The sequence below is a fragment of the Coregonus clupeaformis genome, chromosome 8, assembly GCF_020615455.1.
Source record: "Coregonus clupeaformis isolate EN_2021a chromosome 8, ASM2061545v1, whole genome shotgun sequence".
NCBI lineage: Eukaryota > Metazoa > Chordata > Actinopteri > Salmoniformes > Salmonidae > Coregonus > Coregonus clupeaformis.
In genome coordinates this window covers 31,011,107-31,028,791 of record NC_059199.1, presented here as the reverse complement: position 1 = coordinate 31,028,791, position 17,685 = coordinate 31,011,107, and the positions used below count along the sequence as shown (strand labels likewise).

The 17,685-nt window shown below is 43.8% G+C and overlaps 1 protein-coding gene across 1 annotated transcript; it reads left to right on the top strand.

Moving 5' to 3' along the window:
• The first annotated feature begins 208 nt into the window (after positions 1-208).
• LOC121571534 (hepatic leukemia factor) lies at positions 209-16,910 on the top strand. The gene is made up of 4 exons (XM_041883051.2): positions 209-1,241; positions 8,896-9,318; positions 13,672-13,937; positions 15,867-16,910. Exons 1-4 carry the CDS (start codon positions 1,052-1,054, stop codon positions 16,080-16,082), a joined length of 1,095 nt encoding a protein of 364 aa, XP_041738985.1. The 5' UTR covers positions 209-1,051; the 3' UTR covers positions 16,083-16,910.
• Positions 16,911-17,685: the final 775 nt, after the last annotated feature.

Sequence of the window (17,685 nt, the reverse complement as noted above, 5' to 3'; positions counted from 1 at the left end):
GCAGGCGAATTGTTAAAGTCAGCGTGGTTTGGTTACAGTAATCAACAACTCCCTCTGACTGGTTTGTTTATGATGGGGTGGTGCTCATTAATGTTGTTTGGGGCGTTTTAGAAGGTGTGGATCATGAATATTGATCAGCCTCTCTCCCAGCGCCAATCCCCTGTGAGCGGTGATGTCACGATAGCGGCCCGTGTTCGTTCCAGCTGACTCCTGCCGCGCCGCGCTCGGTTGCTTCCTTGCTGGCAGCCCACAGAAAGGCAGGGAAAGAAGGTAAACGACAAAAATAACGAGAGAGAAAGAGGGAGGGAGCGAGATCTACTAAGTGGGGAGAGGAAAAACAAGAGACATCAACATCTATCCTACTCATGTTGGATATTATTTGACGAAGCAGCCTTTTTTCGCCCTCCCCCCCCCCACACTTATTTTCAACTTTCTCTATTATTGTTTTTCTAGGCATTTCTCCATAATCCATTTTACTCCATAGACAACCTTCAGTTTCGTTTGTTTTAATTTTTCGGGAAATATTTTTGTCCAGGTCAAGAAGAAAATCAACTCGGTTTGATGCCTATTATCCTCAGTTAAACGGACATCATCAAGCAAGGTCCAACTTTGTTTATCTCATAGATAGAGGCTGTGATAAGTGATTTACTCTTAAAAGGCACATTGCATCTGGCAAGATTATTGAATAGAACACTTTTATTTTACCATGGACATATTTTTGAGGACATAATTTTAACTTTTGATTTCTTAATGGCAAGTTGGAAGAGCAATAGCAATAATTTATTGTTGATGTCAAATTATATTTGTCATGTCGAATTTTACTATCATTCTCTAGTACATTCTTAATTCATATTTATATAGGCTACCATTCGGCGTTCAAATGAGGTAAATAACAGTCGGTCTAGCAGTGTGTATTCAGCTGCCCACCTGTCCACCTTTTGAATCGTTACGTCACTGTGTTGTGAACCCGTTGACAGCCAGTCAATCGTTTGTGGATTAATCGATAAATTCCGCGCTCATTCCACGGTGGGAATCAACGGCCATCCCAATCATGTCTAGGCCGCTCACACAGCTCCTACCGCCTGACCTCCCGGCAGGAGCGAGCCCACAGTTCGGTACGGGTAACCTTGCGGGCAGTGTCCCGACCGGCGGACACTTGAACTCCATGGCCAGCCTCAAGACTCTCCTACAGCTGCCCATCAAGGTTGACCAGCGAGCAAAAGACTGCTGTGCAATGAAAGGTGAGGTTTGTTGTGTGTGTGTGTGTGTGTGTGTGTGTGTGGTGGGGCAGGGAGGGAAGGAAGGGGACAGTTCATGCATACCAAATGTTTAAATAAATACACACACACACACACACACACACAGGGTGGCCTGCAATCTTTGTTTTCATTCAGTTGGCTTGGTTTCATGTGTTATAAATATAAAGCATATAGACTTGACAATTCTTGCATTGACTTGTATCATGCATGACTTATTATGGCAATAGGTTCATATTTTTGTTGCCAGCAACAAGAACACACACACACACACACACACACATACACAGCATAGAACATGAATGCTTTTATCCTTCAATAAAGACCTTCAATAAGGACACATCTCATGATATTAATGGACACTGAGTGTACAAAAAGTTAGGAACACCTTCCTAATATTTAGTTGCACCCCCTTTTGCCCTCAGAACAGTCTCAATTCGTCGGGGCATGGACTCTACAAGGGTCGAAAGCGTTCTATAAGGATGCTGGCCCATGTTGACTCCAATGCTTCCCATAGTTGGCTGGATATCCTTTGGGTGGTGGACCATTCTTGATACACACAGGAAACTTTTGAGCGTGAAAAACCCAACAGCGTTGCAGTTCATGACACACTCAAACCGGTGTGCCTGGCACCTACTACCCTGTTCAAAGGCCTTTAATCTTTTGTCTTGCCCATTCACTCTAAATGGCACACATACACAATCCATGTCTCAATTGTCTCAAGGCTTAAAAATCATTCTTTAACCTGTCACTTCCCCTTCATCTACACTGATTGATGTGGATTTAACAAGTGACATCAATAAGGGATCATAGCTTTCACCTGGATTCACCTGGTCAGTCTATGTCATGGAAAGACCAGGTGTTCCAAATGTGTTGTACACTCAGTATATAAGGATGTCTAACACGAGCTCTCAATCCAACAAACATTGATTCAACAAACACAGACTAGATACATTTTAATTGGTCAAATGTTAACTAAGGGTGGGGGCAGGGAGGGTTGTTAAATGTAATGTAAAAAAGAGACATAACCAAAAGTAGTTATTTATCATGAGGGCCATAAGAAATACCTAGTAATCCTTATACTGCCAGAAATATTAAAATCTCACCTTTCTGGTAAAAATAGTTATAAATTGCTGAGGTGTAGTCACTTTTGAGGACACAAGCTCAAGTTCACAGTACATATATGATGAAAATATGAAAAATCATGTATGATGTATTTCCTATTCAACAAAAGTTGGGGAATAGGGCTTCAAATGATTAAAATGCTTTTTAATGACTTACTATAATATTTTATCTTTCTTACAGCTGTAAAATACAGTGGCTTGCGAAAGTATTCACCCCCTTGGCATTTTTCCTATTTTGTTGCCTTACAACCTGGAATTAAAATGGATTTGTGGGGGGTTTATATCATTTGATTTACACAACATGCCTACCACTTTGAAGATGCAAAATAATTTCTTTTGTGAAACAAGTAAGAAATAAGACAAAAAAACAGAACTTGAGCGTGCGTAACTATTCACAGCAATTACAGCTGCAAGTCTCTTGGGCTATGGCTCTATAAGCTTGGCATATCTAGTCACTGGGATTTTTGGCCATTCTTCAAGGCAACTGCTCCAGCTCCTTCAAGTTGGATGGGTTCCGCTGGTGTACAGCAATCTTTAAGTCATACCACAGATTCTCAATTGGATTGAGGTCTGGGCTTTGACTAGGCCATTCCAAGACATTTAAATGTTTCCCCTTAAACCACTCAAGTGTTGCTTTATCAGTATGCTTAGGGTCATTGTCCTGCTGGAAGGTGAGCCTCCGTCCCAGTCTCAAATCTCTGGAAGACTGAAACAGGTTTCCCCTCAAGAATTTCCCTGTATTTTGCGCCATCCATCATTCCTTCAATTCTGACCAGTTTCCCAGACCCTGCCGATGAAAAACATCCCTACAGCAGCATGATGCTGACACCACCATGCTTCACAGTGGGGATGGTGTTCTCAGGGTGATGAGAGGTGTTGGGTTTGCGCCAGACATAGCGTTTTCCTTGATGGTCAAAAAGCTCAATTTTAGTCTCATCTGACCAGAGTACCTTCTTCCATATGTTTGGGGAGTCTCCCACATGCCTTTTGGTGAACACCAAACCTGTTTGCTTATTTCTTTCTTTAAGCAATGGCTTTTTTTCTGGCCACTCTTTCGTAAAGCCCAGCTCTGTGGAGTGTATGGCTTAAAGTGGTCCAATGGACAGATACTCCAATCTCCGCTGTGGAGCTTTGCAGCTCCTTCAGAGTTATCTTTGGTCTCTTTGTTGCCTCTCTGATTAATGCCCTCCTTGCCTGGGCTGTGAGTTTTTGTGGGCGGCCCTCTCTTGGCGGGTTTGTTGTGGTGCCATATTCTTTCAATTTTTTAATAATGGATTTAATGGTGCTCCGTGGGATGTTCAAAGTTTTGGATATTTTTTTATAACCCAACCGTGATCTGTGCTTCTCCACAACTTTGTCCCTGACCTGTTTGGAGAGCTCCTTGGTCTTCATGGTGCCGCTTGCTTGGTTGTGTCCCTTGCTTAATGGTGTTGCAGACTCTGGGGCCTTTCAGAACAGGGGTATATATACACTGAGATCATGTGACAGATCATGTGACACTTAGATTGCACACAGGGGGACTTTATTTAACTAATTATGTGACTTCTGAAGGTAATTGGTTGCACCAGATCTTATTTAGGGGCTTCATAGCAAAGGGGGTGAATACATATACACGCACCACTTTTCTGTTATTTATTTTTTATAATTTCTGAAACAATTTTATTTTTTTCATTTCACTTCACCAATTTGGACTATTTTGTGTATGTCCATTACATGAAATCCAAATAAAAATCCATTTAAATTACAGGTTTTAAAGCAACAAAATAGGAAAAACGCCAAGGGGGATGAATACTTTTGCAAGGCGCTGTAAATATGATCATACTTACTGACAGCACAAAATCAGCACCCATTCATATAACTGAAGACAGACAATATTCTGCCCAGCGTCCTCTGAGCAACGAAAATATGCCATTCAAATGCCTGCTAACTTGTTACAACTTCAGCTTTAAGCACAACATGAAAGTGGTCTTGTATAAATTATACAAATTTTTTTTGTATTAAAACTGAAGTTGTAACAAGTTAGCAGGCATTTGAATGGCGTCTCTTCGTTGCTCAGAGGACGCTGGGCACAAAATCGAGAGCTCTAAATCCATTGGAGAAAATCACAGGGAGATGATACTGCTTTTGCTGCAATCGCTAGGCTCACCCGTTTCATATGCTGTATTCATTGTAAGCGGCGCTGCAAGGTTCACAGCCAGAGGAAATCGATCCTTTGTCTAGATAGGCCAGAAAATGTGAGGTGTCGCTCCCTATGCAAATAAGGTGTCAGATTTCACATACTGCATCTCAGTTGAGAGCAGCATGTGAAGTGGGACAACCAGAACGTTCAGAGTCAAATCAAATGTTATTGGTTACATGCACCAAATACAACCGGTGTAGACTTTACAGTGAAATGCTTACTTACGAGCCCATTCCCAACAGTGCAGAGTTAAAAAGTAAGACAAATATTTGCGAAATAAAAAAGGAAATAGTAACACAATAATAACAAGGCTATAAACAAGGAGTACCAGTACCGAGTCAATGTGCAGGGGTACGAGGTGGTTGAGGTAGTTGAGGTAATACAGTATGTACATGTGGGTAGGGGCAAAAGTGACTAGGCAATCAGGATATATAATAAACAGAGTAGCAGCAGTGTGTGTGAAAGTGTGTGTGCGTGTGGCGTCAATATGCATGTGTGTGTTTTGTGTGTGTGTGTGTGTGTGAGCATATGCAATGTGTGTGTTGGAGTGTCAGTGTCGTATGTGTGAGTGTGCGTAGAGTCTAGTGAGTGTGCATAGAGTCAGTGCAAAACAATTGAGATAAATAAATAAATAAATAAATAATAGAGTGGTTTAATGTAAATTGTCTGGGTAGCCATTTGATTAACTGTTCAGCAGTCTTATGGCTTGGGGTTAGAAGCTGTTCAGGTGCCTTTTGGTCACAGACTTGGCGGTCCGGTACCACTTGCCGTGTGGTAGCAGAGAGAAGAGTCTATTACTTGGGTGGCTGGAGTTTTAGAAAATGTTTAGGGCTTTCCTCTGACACTGCCTGCATAGCCGCGGGAAGTAGTTTGGGTGGGGCTGGACTAATCTTTTTGCCCGTGCTGGCGCTGCAGACTGCTAAATCGGTCTGTTAATACAGGACTATTAAAGGCTCAGTGCACTACTTTTGTGAAAAAATATTTATTTCAAATATGTTTTATATATATATATATTTTTAATTCTGATTTTTCAGGGGGTGCTGCAGCACCCTCAGCAACCCACTACTTCCCGCGGCTATGACGGCCTGGTATAGAGGTCCTGGATGGCAGGGAGTTCGGCCATATGCACTACCCTCTGTAGCGCCGTGCGGCCAGATGCCGAGCAGTTGCCATACCAAGCGGTGACGCAGGCAGTCAGGATGCTCTTAATGGTGCAGCTGTATTACTTTTTGAGGGTCTGAGGGCCCATGACAAATATTTTCAGACTCCTGCCTCCTGAGGGGGAAGAGGCGTTGTCGTGCCCTCTTCACGACTGTGTTGGTGTGTATGGACCATGATAGGTCCTCAGTGATGTGGACACCGAGGATCTTGAAGCTTTCGACCCGCTCTACCACAGCCCCATCAATGTGAACGTTGAGGGAGAGGTTGTTTTCCTGGCACTAGACTGCCAGGTCTCTGACCTCCTCCCGAAAGGCTGTCTCATCGTTGTAGGTGATCAGGCCTACCACCGTTGTGTTGTTGGTAAACGTAATGATGGTGTTGGAGTCGTGCACGGCCACACAGTCGTGGGTGGACAGGGAGTACAGGAGGGGACTGAGCACGCACCCCTAAGGGGCCCCAGTGTTGAGGGTCAGCGTGGCAGATGTGTTGTTGCCTACCTTCACCACCTGGGGGCAGCCTGTCAGGATCCAGTTGCAGAGGGAGGTGTTCAGTCCCAGGATCCTTAGTTTAGTGATGATCTTGAAGGGCACTATGGTGTTGAACACTGAGCTGTAGTCAATGAACAGCATTCTTCCTTTTGTTCGGGTGGGAAAGAGCAGTGTGAAGTGCAATAGAGATTGGGTAATCTGTGGATCTGTTGGGGAGGTATGTAAATTGGAGTGGGTCCATGGTTTCTGTCTGGCCCGCGACCTTGTGAATGTTAACCTGTTTAAAGGTCTTACTCACATCGGCTATGGAGAGCGTGATCATACAGTTGTTCGGAACAACTGGTGCTCTCACGCATGGTTCAGTGTTGCTTTCCTCGAAGCGAGCATAGAAGGTATTTAGCTCGTCTGGTAGGCTCGTGTCACTGGGCAGCTCTCGGCTGGGTTTCCCTTTGTAATCCGTGAATGTTTGCAAGCCCTGCCACATCTGATTAGCGTCTGAGCCAGTGTAGTAGGATTTGATCTTAGTCCTGTATTGACGTTTTTCCTGTTTGATGGTTCGTCGGAGGGCATAGCGGAATTTCTTATAAGCGTACGGATTAGTGTCCTGCTCCTTGAAAGCGACAGCTCTAGCCTTTAGCTCAGTGCGGGTGTTGCCTGTAATCCATGGCTTCTGGTTGGGATATGTACGTATGGCCACTGTGGGGACAACGTCATTGATACACTTATTCATGAAGCCGGTGACTAATGTGGTAAACTCCTCAATGCCATCGGATGAGTCCCGCAACATATTCCAGTCTGTGCTAGCAAAATAGTTCTGTTGCAAGTCCCCTAAATAGAGAACTTAACGTTTAAGTTAAAGGGATGTCACAACCTTAGTCAGCTGCTGTCTGTACACAAACAACAATCCCATTGACAAACAGCCTCCCCCTGGTGGCTATAGAGTTGAACAACAGCCCTCCACCATTTCCATGGATGTCTTTGTGTGAGAGATGACGCTGACCAAGACTGACAGCTCCTCCAATGGAGTCGGGGCACAAAGGGCCTACCAGCATCAAGTTCACCATCAGAGCATGCATAGTCGTTGTGTATCACTAATGTTAAGGGATGGAGAAGGGTTTTATTACATGAGATAGAGTCTTGAGTGTTTTTTGCAAAAATATTTGGTTGCCTGTGGCTTCATGATGCATTTCCCTTTGAACAGAAAAAGTATTTTTCTCTCCCTGGTCGGCTGGCTTGCTTTGTTCGACACCCTCATATACACCCACTCGCTGAGCGTATCTCCCCTCTCCTCTCTCCTCCCTCTTCCATCCTCTCTATCCTCTAGCACATTTACCAAATCCCCTCATGCAGTCCTCTTCCACTTCTCACATCTCCCTCACTCCCCCTTCACTTCTATCTCTTTTCTCATCCCTCTTCTGTTATTTTCTTTGCATATCTCTCTCTATTTTCACTCCTTCTCTTTTCTCTCCACTTCCATCACCCCTCTCTTCCTGTTTGTACTCCCTCTTCTTTCTCTCCTCACCCTCTTTATTCTCATCTCCTATATTTCCTGTCATCCCCCAATATCGTCCTATCATCAATCTCTCCTCCTATTTGAATCTCTAATGTCTCCTCTTCCCTTTCCTCTTCCTTCTCACCACATATCCTCTTATATTCATTCCCTATGTCTATTTTTTCTCCATCCCCTCCTACCTAATTGCTCCTCTGTTCCATCTCTCCTCTCTCCTGTCTATTTATGATTTTGCATTGCTTTTCTCTAAATGTCTCTCCTCATGTTTCCTTTCTTCTCTATCCTCTCTCCTGTCTGTCTGTCTTATTTTGCGTTCCCTTATTTCTCCACTCCCCCTCTCTCTTCCCTCTACATGTCTCTTTCCTCTCTATCCCACTTCCAAAACTGTGTGTGTGCGTATGTGTGTGCTGACAATAATGTGCTGTCCTGCTGGCCAGTACAGCCCTGGTGTGATCATCACGCTATGAATCAGCCCTGTCACCCTGTCCCCTACCCCTTCTGTCCTCTATGTGATCTCCTCTGCCTAGCTCTCAGCGGTGTCACACTGATAGTCATCCCCCATTTTTGAGCCCCCTCTCCTCATTAATGTGATGGCTCTCAAGGGGATGAGGGCTGAGACATGAGACGATGCCACCTCCGCTAATAATGTTAGCGTATTATGTTAGCTTAGCATCTTACTCTTCCCTCATTAAGTTAGCTTAGCATCTCACTTCTTCTTCATGATGTCAGAGTAGCATTTCAGTCCACCTTCATGATATTAGCATAGCATCTCACTCCCTTACTCACATTTGTCAGCCAGCCTGTGTGTGGATGGGAAGACTGCTGGCACTGTTGCTGATGCAGCCATGTAATGGCGGTTGGTTGCCTGCAGATCTGATGAGGGCACTAGGCTCCCAGGCAGATTATGTGATGATAAGAGACAGCAGTGATGAACACTGAACAGGCTGGATTGTTGCACTCAATGACTCTCTCTCTCTCTCTCTCTCTCTCTCTCTCTCTCTCTCTCTCTCTCTCTCTCTCTCTCTCTCTCTCTCTCTCTCTCTCTCTCTCTCTCTCTCTCTCGCTCTCTCTCGCTCTCTCTCTCTCTCTCTCTCTTTTCCTCCAATTTTTCTCTTCCATTTATTCTTGCTCGCTCTCTTTCTCCATCTCCTTTCTCTCTCTTTCTCCCCACTAACAGATAAAGACAAGCCCCAGGACTCAGACGAGGACTCCATGGGTGGGGGTCCAGGTGGTCGGCCTTCCCAGTCGGCCTTCCTGGGGCCCCATCTGTGGGAGCGCACGCTGCCCTGCAGCGACGGGGGCCTCTTCCAGCTGCAGTACATGGACCTGGAGGAGTTCCTGACTGAGAACGGCATGGCCATGCACAGCAAAGGTGGCAATGGCTCCAGCGCCAGTGCCCAGGTGCCCTCACAGAGCTCCCTGCAGTCGGCCGTGCCCAACCAGAGCTCCCAGTGCCCGCCGTCCTCCCCTCCGCCATGTTCTTCTTCATCGTCCTCCATGTCCTCCTCATCTTCCTCCTCCTCGCTGCTGGGCCTGGACAACGTGCCGCCGCCACCAAACGGACTGCCAGGCATGATGGGAGGGCCTGAGAGCCTACATGGTTAGTAGTGGAGCTCTGCTACCTGACCCGAGCCCGACGGGCCCCAACGTTATACATCGGGTTAGGGCTGTGTAGGGCCTGTTTTTTTCATCAATAACTAGGGTACGAGTAGGGCTCGGGTATCACTAAATTAATCACTAACGTTTTGAAGCTGAGCCATTTGCTCGTGCTCTGCTGCGCAGCACAGTCATATCTGACTAAGATCATAACATGGTGTCAGAAGTCCTTAAACCTCATCAAATATAAGACGGGATAAATTATTTATTTTTAAATTTATGTGTAGAGTGACCAAAAGTAGCTAACAGCTAATTGCTCTCTCATGTCTCTTCGTTCGTGGAGCAAAGCCAGAGATACTTTTGAGGAGATGCTAAACTCCATTGGAATCGTATTAACGCCCATTGTGTACGTTGCCCATGCTACATCAATGGGCCGCGCGGTGCATTCTGGGCGATTCTGGGACAAGGAGAGATCTCCTTCAAGGAGTGAATGAGAGTCAATTGGGCGCTAGCTCAAAAACCCAACATTAGCATGACGTTCGTCAACAAGAAGTTCAACATTACAAATATATTCCGAGATTTGAGATACTTACTGTAACTTGCTATCTGTAATATTGTATAACTTTGGAATCGTGACATTACGTACTTTCAATGAAAATAGGCACGTTTCTCGACTCATACCCTGACTTTGAGAAGGGATTGCGTGATGATTAGCTTAGCAACCGCGTGACGCAGCATAACAATGTGAATGCGATTGGGTGACAGTCTGCTGGGTGGGGCGTTATACGTTTCCCTATTCATTGCCCAATGGGATTCCTATCTCCTCCTTTCTCTAATATCTCTGGCAAAGCAGCCGTTGCTATGGATACACAGACTCAAAGCCGCCATGAGCAGAGCGCATGCAGAACGAGCTGCCTGCGCGCAGGGAGCGATCGAGTAACAGACAGAGAGGAGCAGCTAATGGATTTACTAATAGGAAGTTATTAAGGGCCTTACATTTGGCAGAAGCAATCGGGCCTGGTTAGGGTAGGGCCTGAACGTCGCGGTTAGGGCTTAAAATTCATGCCAATGCAGGGCTCTTGTTAGTAGGGTGTGTGGTAAAAGAGGGGAGGGGCAGGGAGTGTGTGGGTGGGTGTAGGTATGTACAGGATGTGTGTGTGTTTGGTTGTGTCCATGTGAGTGTTTGTTTCTGTGTTTAGCAGGGGTTGGAACCAAAATTATGTTCAGATCGTTTTGTTCTGAACAGAACCACTTTTTTCCGTTTCGTTCCACTATTCCGACCAGCAAAATAACGTTTTGAACTGGTTCGAACCCAAAAAAACTATTTGTTTTTGTAGAGCTCCAAGGCAAAAACTAATATGTAGGAGGGCCAATATAACTGCTTTGTGTTTTATTCCATAGTACAAATGCATCATTGTGCATTGATGCATCCGAAAATCCCCAAATCTCCTACTGTCTAGTGTGAAATTGGTGGCATGATGCTAGCGGAAGAGAAGCAAGGGACAGGGGACAAAAATAAGCTATATACAAAGGGTAAAAAGACAGGGTATAGTCTCAAAGAACTTGTCCAATAGACTATTCACGGCCCTTTATTTTGACACTTGTAGTTTTACGGTAATTAACCTCGTAAACTCTGAAGCCCTCTGGTGGCATTTTCTAAACGACGCATAATATTGTATTCTACCCCCATAAAGTACATTTTATTTTCAAAACTACAAACACATGTTTTACAATGTCCATCAGGGTGTACCCTTTCCATGACTAGACCTACATTGCATACTCTTATGACATTGCCAGCAGTAAGATTTGAGTTTGATTTCCAGAAAGACAAGGACTGTAGCTTTCAAATGATATGTCACTTTCTATTTTCTGACAAAACATTCTCGCCGGACCAAAACAACCACTCAGCGTTTTTCATATCTGCTAAATCAGTGCAACACAAACAGACACATTTATTTTTTTCACCTTTTATTTAACCAGGTAAGCCAGTTGAGAACAAGTTCTCATTTACAACTGCGACCTGTCCAAGATAAAGCAAAGCAGTGCGATTAAAAACAACGACAACACAGAGTTACATATGGAATAAACAAAACGTACAGTCAATAACACAATAGAAAATCTATATACAGTGTGTGCAAATGAAGAAAAAATATACACATGAGTTACAGACCAGGGAAGACAATCGGAGTGACACCTTAGCATAGAGATATAAACAAATTCAGAAATCAATCATAGAAATGTTTACCACAATAATTCATTTTAATGACGTGTCGAGGAAAGAGTTAAGAAAGACTCTGCAATACAGGACAAAACGAGAGAGAGAGCCCAGTTCAGTGTTCTCCTTGCATGTTTTAATACCTCTCACTCTATCTCTCCCTCCCCCTTACTCCCTCTCTCACACGCTTGGGCCATGTGCAGGCGTTGTCACGTGGCGATGCAGAGAGTAATGGAGCGAGAGAGAGCAAGAGAGGGGAAGGGAGGGGCGGCGGAAGAAGGAGGGGTTGGAGGGAGAGAGGCATAGAGATGGAGTAAAGCAGAGAGAGAGAGAGAGAGCTCTGGTGAGCCCTAGCATAACATTGCATAAGACTAGCCTTACATAAAGAAGCAGAGAGATTTACATTGCAGAGATATCCCCTTCATGTCGCCATACCATTTTTACACACTGAACAACATTGTGACATAACATTTCAGAATTACATGTTGTTGACATAAGGACTGAGGGAAAGACTGCTGTGAAATGAAAGGTGAGGTTTATTGTTTGTGTGCGTGTGTGTGTGTGGGGGCTGTGCTCTCTCTTTGTGTTATTTTCTGAAGGAGGGAGGAAGAATGTGAGGAGGGGTGGTTTGTCCTATGGATACTTAGGAAGAAAGGATTTTGTGTATGTTTTAAATATAAGATAGAGGGAGTATGGGGGTGGGGTAGGGATTGGAGGGGTATCGTATGGAACTGTCTTTGTGGTGGCTACGGAGCGATGGGACTGGGGAGTGCATTTTATGTAACACACTTCCTAAATCACATTCCATTTCAGCGTTGCATTTCCTCAAGTGTTTTCTAAAACAGAGCACAATCAAACAATCGTTGCCAACAAAACTGATTTCCCTATTAATAATGCAATAAAAACACTGAGACCAATATTGAATTGAAATGTAATATGAAATTCCTATGTTATCGCTGATTTATGAATGTATAAGAATGTATTGGTTGTCTTCTGAGGAATAGTGGGTGTTGAGGTTAGGTTATACCCTTGGTATAAAGCTGTTGTAGCCATAGCAATAGCTCATATTACAGCACAGGGAAATAAAACAATGTAGTGAAGGCCTCATGAATTGCAGTCTAATTTCACTGGTTAAAGTTGGGTGTGAGAAATAATAACAATAGTGTGTTTGGATTATGAAAGCTTTAAACCCTGCTTAGAAGTGTTACCTGGAAAATGTACATGTATTGCTATCAAATGTCAAAAATGTATATTAAAGGAGTATTTTACAACTAGATGTTAGATGGTTCCTCACCCTGAAAGTAGTCTATAGGCCAGGAGAAACTGTAATCAGGTTTCTTTAAACAGACACTAAAAACTTCAGCTAACTTTAACCACCACAAGCTAACAATCAATGGAAGTGATGGGGGCATGTGAGCGTGTATTTTTTTAATGGCCAAATCACCTTTTAAGTAGCATCAAACCAAATATGGAGGTGATTTGAATTGATTTCAGGTGATTTTGATATTTCTCTTAAACATACTCACATGCCCCCATCACTTCCATTGATTTTTATCTTCTGGGGGCTAAGGTTAGCAGAATTTTGTAGTGTCTGTTTAAAGAAAACTGAACCATGGATTACAGTTTCTGTTGGCCCATAGATTACTTTCAGGGTGAGGAACCATCTAACATCAAGCTGTAAAATAGTGAACTACTCCTTTAAAGATAAAGCATATTTTACTGACTGAGGGTAATATAGTATGACATTGACCAAAGGTAAAAGAGGGAAGATGGCAAGGGCTATAAGAAAGCTTAGAGCTGAATGTAGAAGGTTGTTTACCCAGCAGCACAGTTCTTGGATAATTTTCAACCTTTTGCCCAAAATGGTTGTTATTAAGATTGGACTTTGGTGCCATCTTATCCTGGATCAGCCAGCTGCCAACTCGACCACATGACTGACTGTGTTATGTGGCCTCTGCTTCCACCTGGTGGCTTACCAGTAACACTGCAGCCTCCATGCAGCAGCCAGTTTACATACACAGAAATAACTAATCCTCTTTACCTTATTCTCAGCATGGTTGAGGCTTTGACCCTTCACCCTGGCCATGGTGAGAAGCATGTGATCAACCACAAGTTTGTTTTTGTTATCCTCTCTCCATATAGGTGGCCAAGTCGTGCCTCCTGACCTCTCACCCTCCTCCACCACCTCCTCTTCCTGCCCACCCGGGCTGCCAGGGGGCCCACCGGTCACCAATGGCACTGCTGACATCATGGTGAACTTTGACCCGGACCCGGCGGATGTGGCACTGTCCAGCGTGCCGGGCCAGGAGGCCTTCGACCCCCGAAGGCACCGCTTCTCGGAGGAAGAGCTCAAGCCACAGCCCATGATCAAAAAGGCTCGCAAGATGCTGGTGCCAGACGAGCAGAAGGTACTACATTTCTTCTTGGCTTTAAATGTAGTTTGCACCTAAGAAGCTTAATGGTAGAGTTAGCAATAAGATGTCATCATAAAAAGCGGGGCAACTTCCTGCTTACTCAAGTGAATGACAATGTAGGCATGCGTCAAGGGAGGGCACACATTGGGAAGTTTACATACACCTTAGCCAAATACATTTAAACTCAGTTTTTCACAATTCCTGACATTTAATCCTAGTAAACATTCCCTGTCTTAGGTCAGTTAGGATCACCACTTTATTTTAAGAATGTGAAATGTCAGAATAATAGTAGAGAGAATGATTTATTTCAGCTTTTCTTTCTTTCATCACATTCCCAGTGGGTCAGAAGTTTACATACACTCAATTAGTATTTGGTAGCATTGCCTTTAAATTGTTTAACTTGGGTCAAACGTTTCGGGTAGCCTTCCACAAGCTTCCCACAATAAGTTGGGTGAATTTTGGTCCATTCCTCCTGACAGAGCTGGTGTAACTGAGTCAGGTTTGTAGGCCTCCTTGCTCGCACACACTTTTTCAGTTCTGCCCACACATTTTCTATAGGATTGAGGTCAGGGCTTTGTGATGGCCACTCCAATACCTTGACTTTGTTGTCCTTAAGCCATTTTGCCACAACTTTGGAAGTATGCTTGGGGTCATTGTCCATTTGGAAGACCCATTTGCAAACAAGCTTTAACTTCCTGACTGATGTATTGAGATTTTGCTTCAATATATCCAAATAATTTTCCTTCCTCATGATGCCATGTATTTTGTAAAGTGCACCAGTCCCTCCTGCAGCAAAGCACCCCCACAGCATGATGCTGCCACCCCCCGTGCTTCACGGTTGGGATGGTGTTCTTCGGCTTGCAAGGTCCCCCTTTTTCCTCCAAACATAACAATGGTCATTATGGCCAAACAGTTCTATTTTTGTTTAATCAGACCAGAAGACATTTCTCCAAAAAGTACGATCTTTGTCCCCATGTGCAGTTGCAAACCGTAGTCTGGCTTTTTTATCGTGGTTTTGGAGCAGTGGCTTCTTCCTTGCTGAGCGGCCTTTCAGGTTATGTCGATATAGGACTCGTTTTACTGTGGATATAGATAATTTTGTACCTGTTTCCTCCAGCATCTTCACAAGGTCGTTTGCTGTTGTTCTGGGATTGATTTGCACTTTTTGCACCAAAGTACGTTCATCTCTAGGAGACAGAACGCGTCTCCTTCCTGAGAGGTATGACGGCTGCGTGGTCCCATGGTGTTTATACTTGCGTACTATTGTTTGTACAGATGAACGTGGTACCTTTAGGTGTTTGGAAATTGCTCCCAAGGATGAACCAGACTTGTGGAGGTCTAGAATTTGTTTTCTGAGGTCTTGGCTGTTTTCTTTTGATTTTCCCATGATGTCAAGCAAAGAGGCACTGAATTTGAAGGTAGGCCTTGAAATACATCCACAGGTACACCTCCAATTGACTCAAATGATGTCAATTAGCCTATCAGAAGCTTCTAAAGCCATGACATAATTTTCTGGAATTTTCCAAGCTGTTTAAAGGCACAGTTAACTTAGTGTATGTAAACTTCTGACCCACTGGAATTGTGATACAGTGAATTATAAGTGAAATAATCTGTCTGTAAACAATTGTTGTAAAAATGACTTGTGTCATGCACAAAGTAGATGTCCTAACCGACTTGCCAAAACTATAGTTTGTTAACAAGAAATTTGTGGAGTGGTTGAAAAACAAGTTTTAATGACTCCAACCTAAGTGTATGTAAACTTCCGACTTCAACTGTACATGCTTCAAGTGTGCAAATACAATGCTCAGTTGTGACACCTCTGCCCCCCTCGCCATCCCAAAACTGAGCCTTCTTGCCCCTCTCCTCTCTCTTCTTTTCCCCAAACCCCCACAACACGCCTCTACTTTGTGGTGACTTCTGCAGGACGACAAGTACTGGAGCCGGCGCTACAAGAACAACGAGGCTGCCAAGCGCTCACGTGATGCCCGGCGCCTCAAGGAGAACCAGATCACGGTGCGTGCCGCCTTCCTGGAGCGAGAGAACGCTGCTCTCAGACAGGAAGTGGCCGACATGCGCAAGGAGCTGGGCCGCTGCCGCAACATCCTCAACAAGTTTGAGAGCCGACACGGAGACTTGTGAGGAAGAAGAAGAAGAGGAGGGAGGGGGTGGAGGAGAGGGGGGTAGAAGGCAACATTGGCAGCACTTTAGTTGAGGGGGTGCGCGTACGGCCTACGTATACGTGAAGTAAACATCGTATGACACCTGTAGTAAGCATCCATGTTGCGAGGAGCCTACAGTGTTGTAGTGAGTGCAGCCTCCATTTTATGTATCTGTGCTGTTTCACTTCCCGTGTCTCTTTGACTGGTAGTGTCACCTGGGCGTCGAGACGTCGTTCAGTGTTTATATCAGGTGCATTGCAGTGTTTTTGCGGGTAATGCGCAGGCCATACGTGCACCCATTCAAATGAGGTGTTCAGATCATAGACAACTAATGTTTTTAAGCTAAAGACAAGGAGACAAGCCAGGGGAGGACAGGTGTGTAATTTTTTTCTATGACAAAACATGTATATTTTTTGACTGTACTGGGCAGGGAGGGAGGCATGGGCAAACTAGAAAACAGAGGATGAGCTATAACTAGAAGAGGAGCAGTAGGAGAGGTGGGCAGGAGAGAAGAAAGCAAAGAGATTTCAACATAGGAAAACTGTATATTTTTATATTTGCAAACACAGAGAGTTCAGAGGAGATTTTGGAAATAATATTTTGTATATTTTATATATGGGTGAGTTTAGTATAGAGATAGGGGCTATATGAAGATGTTTTAACAACAGGGTGGATTGATAAATGATATATTTTGAACTTATTAAGATAGAGGGTTAGAGGTCAGAGGTCGTAATCGAGAATGTATAATGGTTGTATCCAGGGATAACATGACGACAAGAGAGGAGAAGTATCTTAGTAAATGATTGTAGACATAGACAGATCGAAGATGAAACAAACATTGTATATTTTTTATTTTGTTCTAGTGGGTTCGTTGAAGCAGTTAAAGGGAATTCTCAAAAATGTTCACTTCATATTCATCATGTCCAATATCACCCTAACATCAACATGTGAAAATGGGGCATTTATGTTTTGTAGTAAAAAAGATAGAGGAAGATAAGTGTTTCCAATGAATTCATCAACCTATTAGTAGGCAATGCCTACTCATACTTGGTTAAAATCACACGATGCACACCGATGATGTCATTGGAAACCCTTATCTTAGAAACGTGCAATATTCACATATATTGATGTTGGGGTGGTGCTGGAGATGATGAATATGAAGTTGAAAAAATGTCAAATGTCCCTTTAAAGTGCAATTCTTCCTCTTTTCAACCTCATAATCATAATCTCCAACACCAAACCAGTGTTTACATATGTGAAAACATCGCGTTTCTATGATCTGTGGTTAAAAAGAAAAGGAGAAAGGTCCTAAAAAAATGCACCTGCAACGAGTTTCTAGCCCAAGTGAGGGTATTTTCTAGCTCCCCACGTCACCGCGAATCTCATAGTTTTTTATAAAATCACTGTTTTTAAAATGTTTTGACTTTTGATGATGTCATCGGGTAGAACTTTTAAACTTTATATTTTTTCTACAAAACTTAGAAACGCACCGTTTTCACATACACTACATGTCCAAATTAGTGGATTCGGCTATTTCAGCCACACCCGTTGCTGTATAAAATCGAGCACACCGCCATGCAATC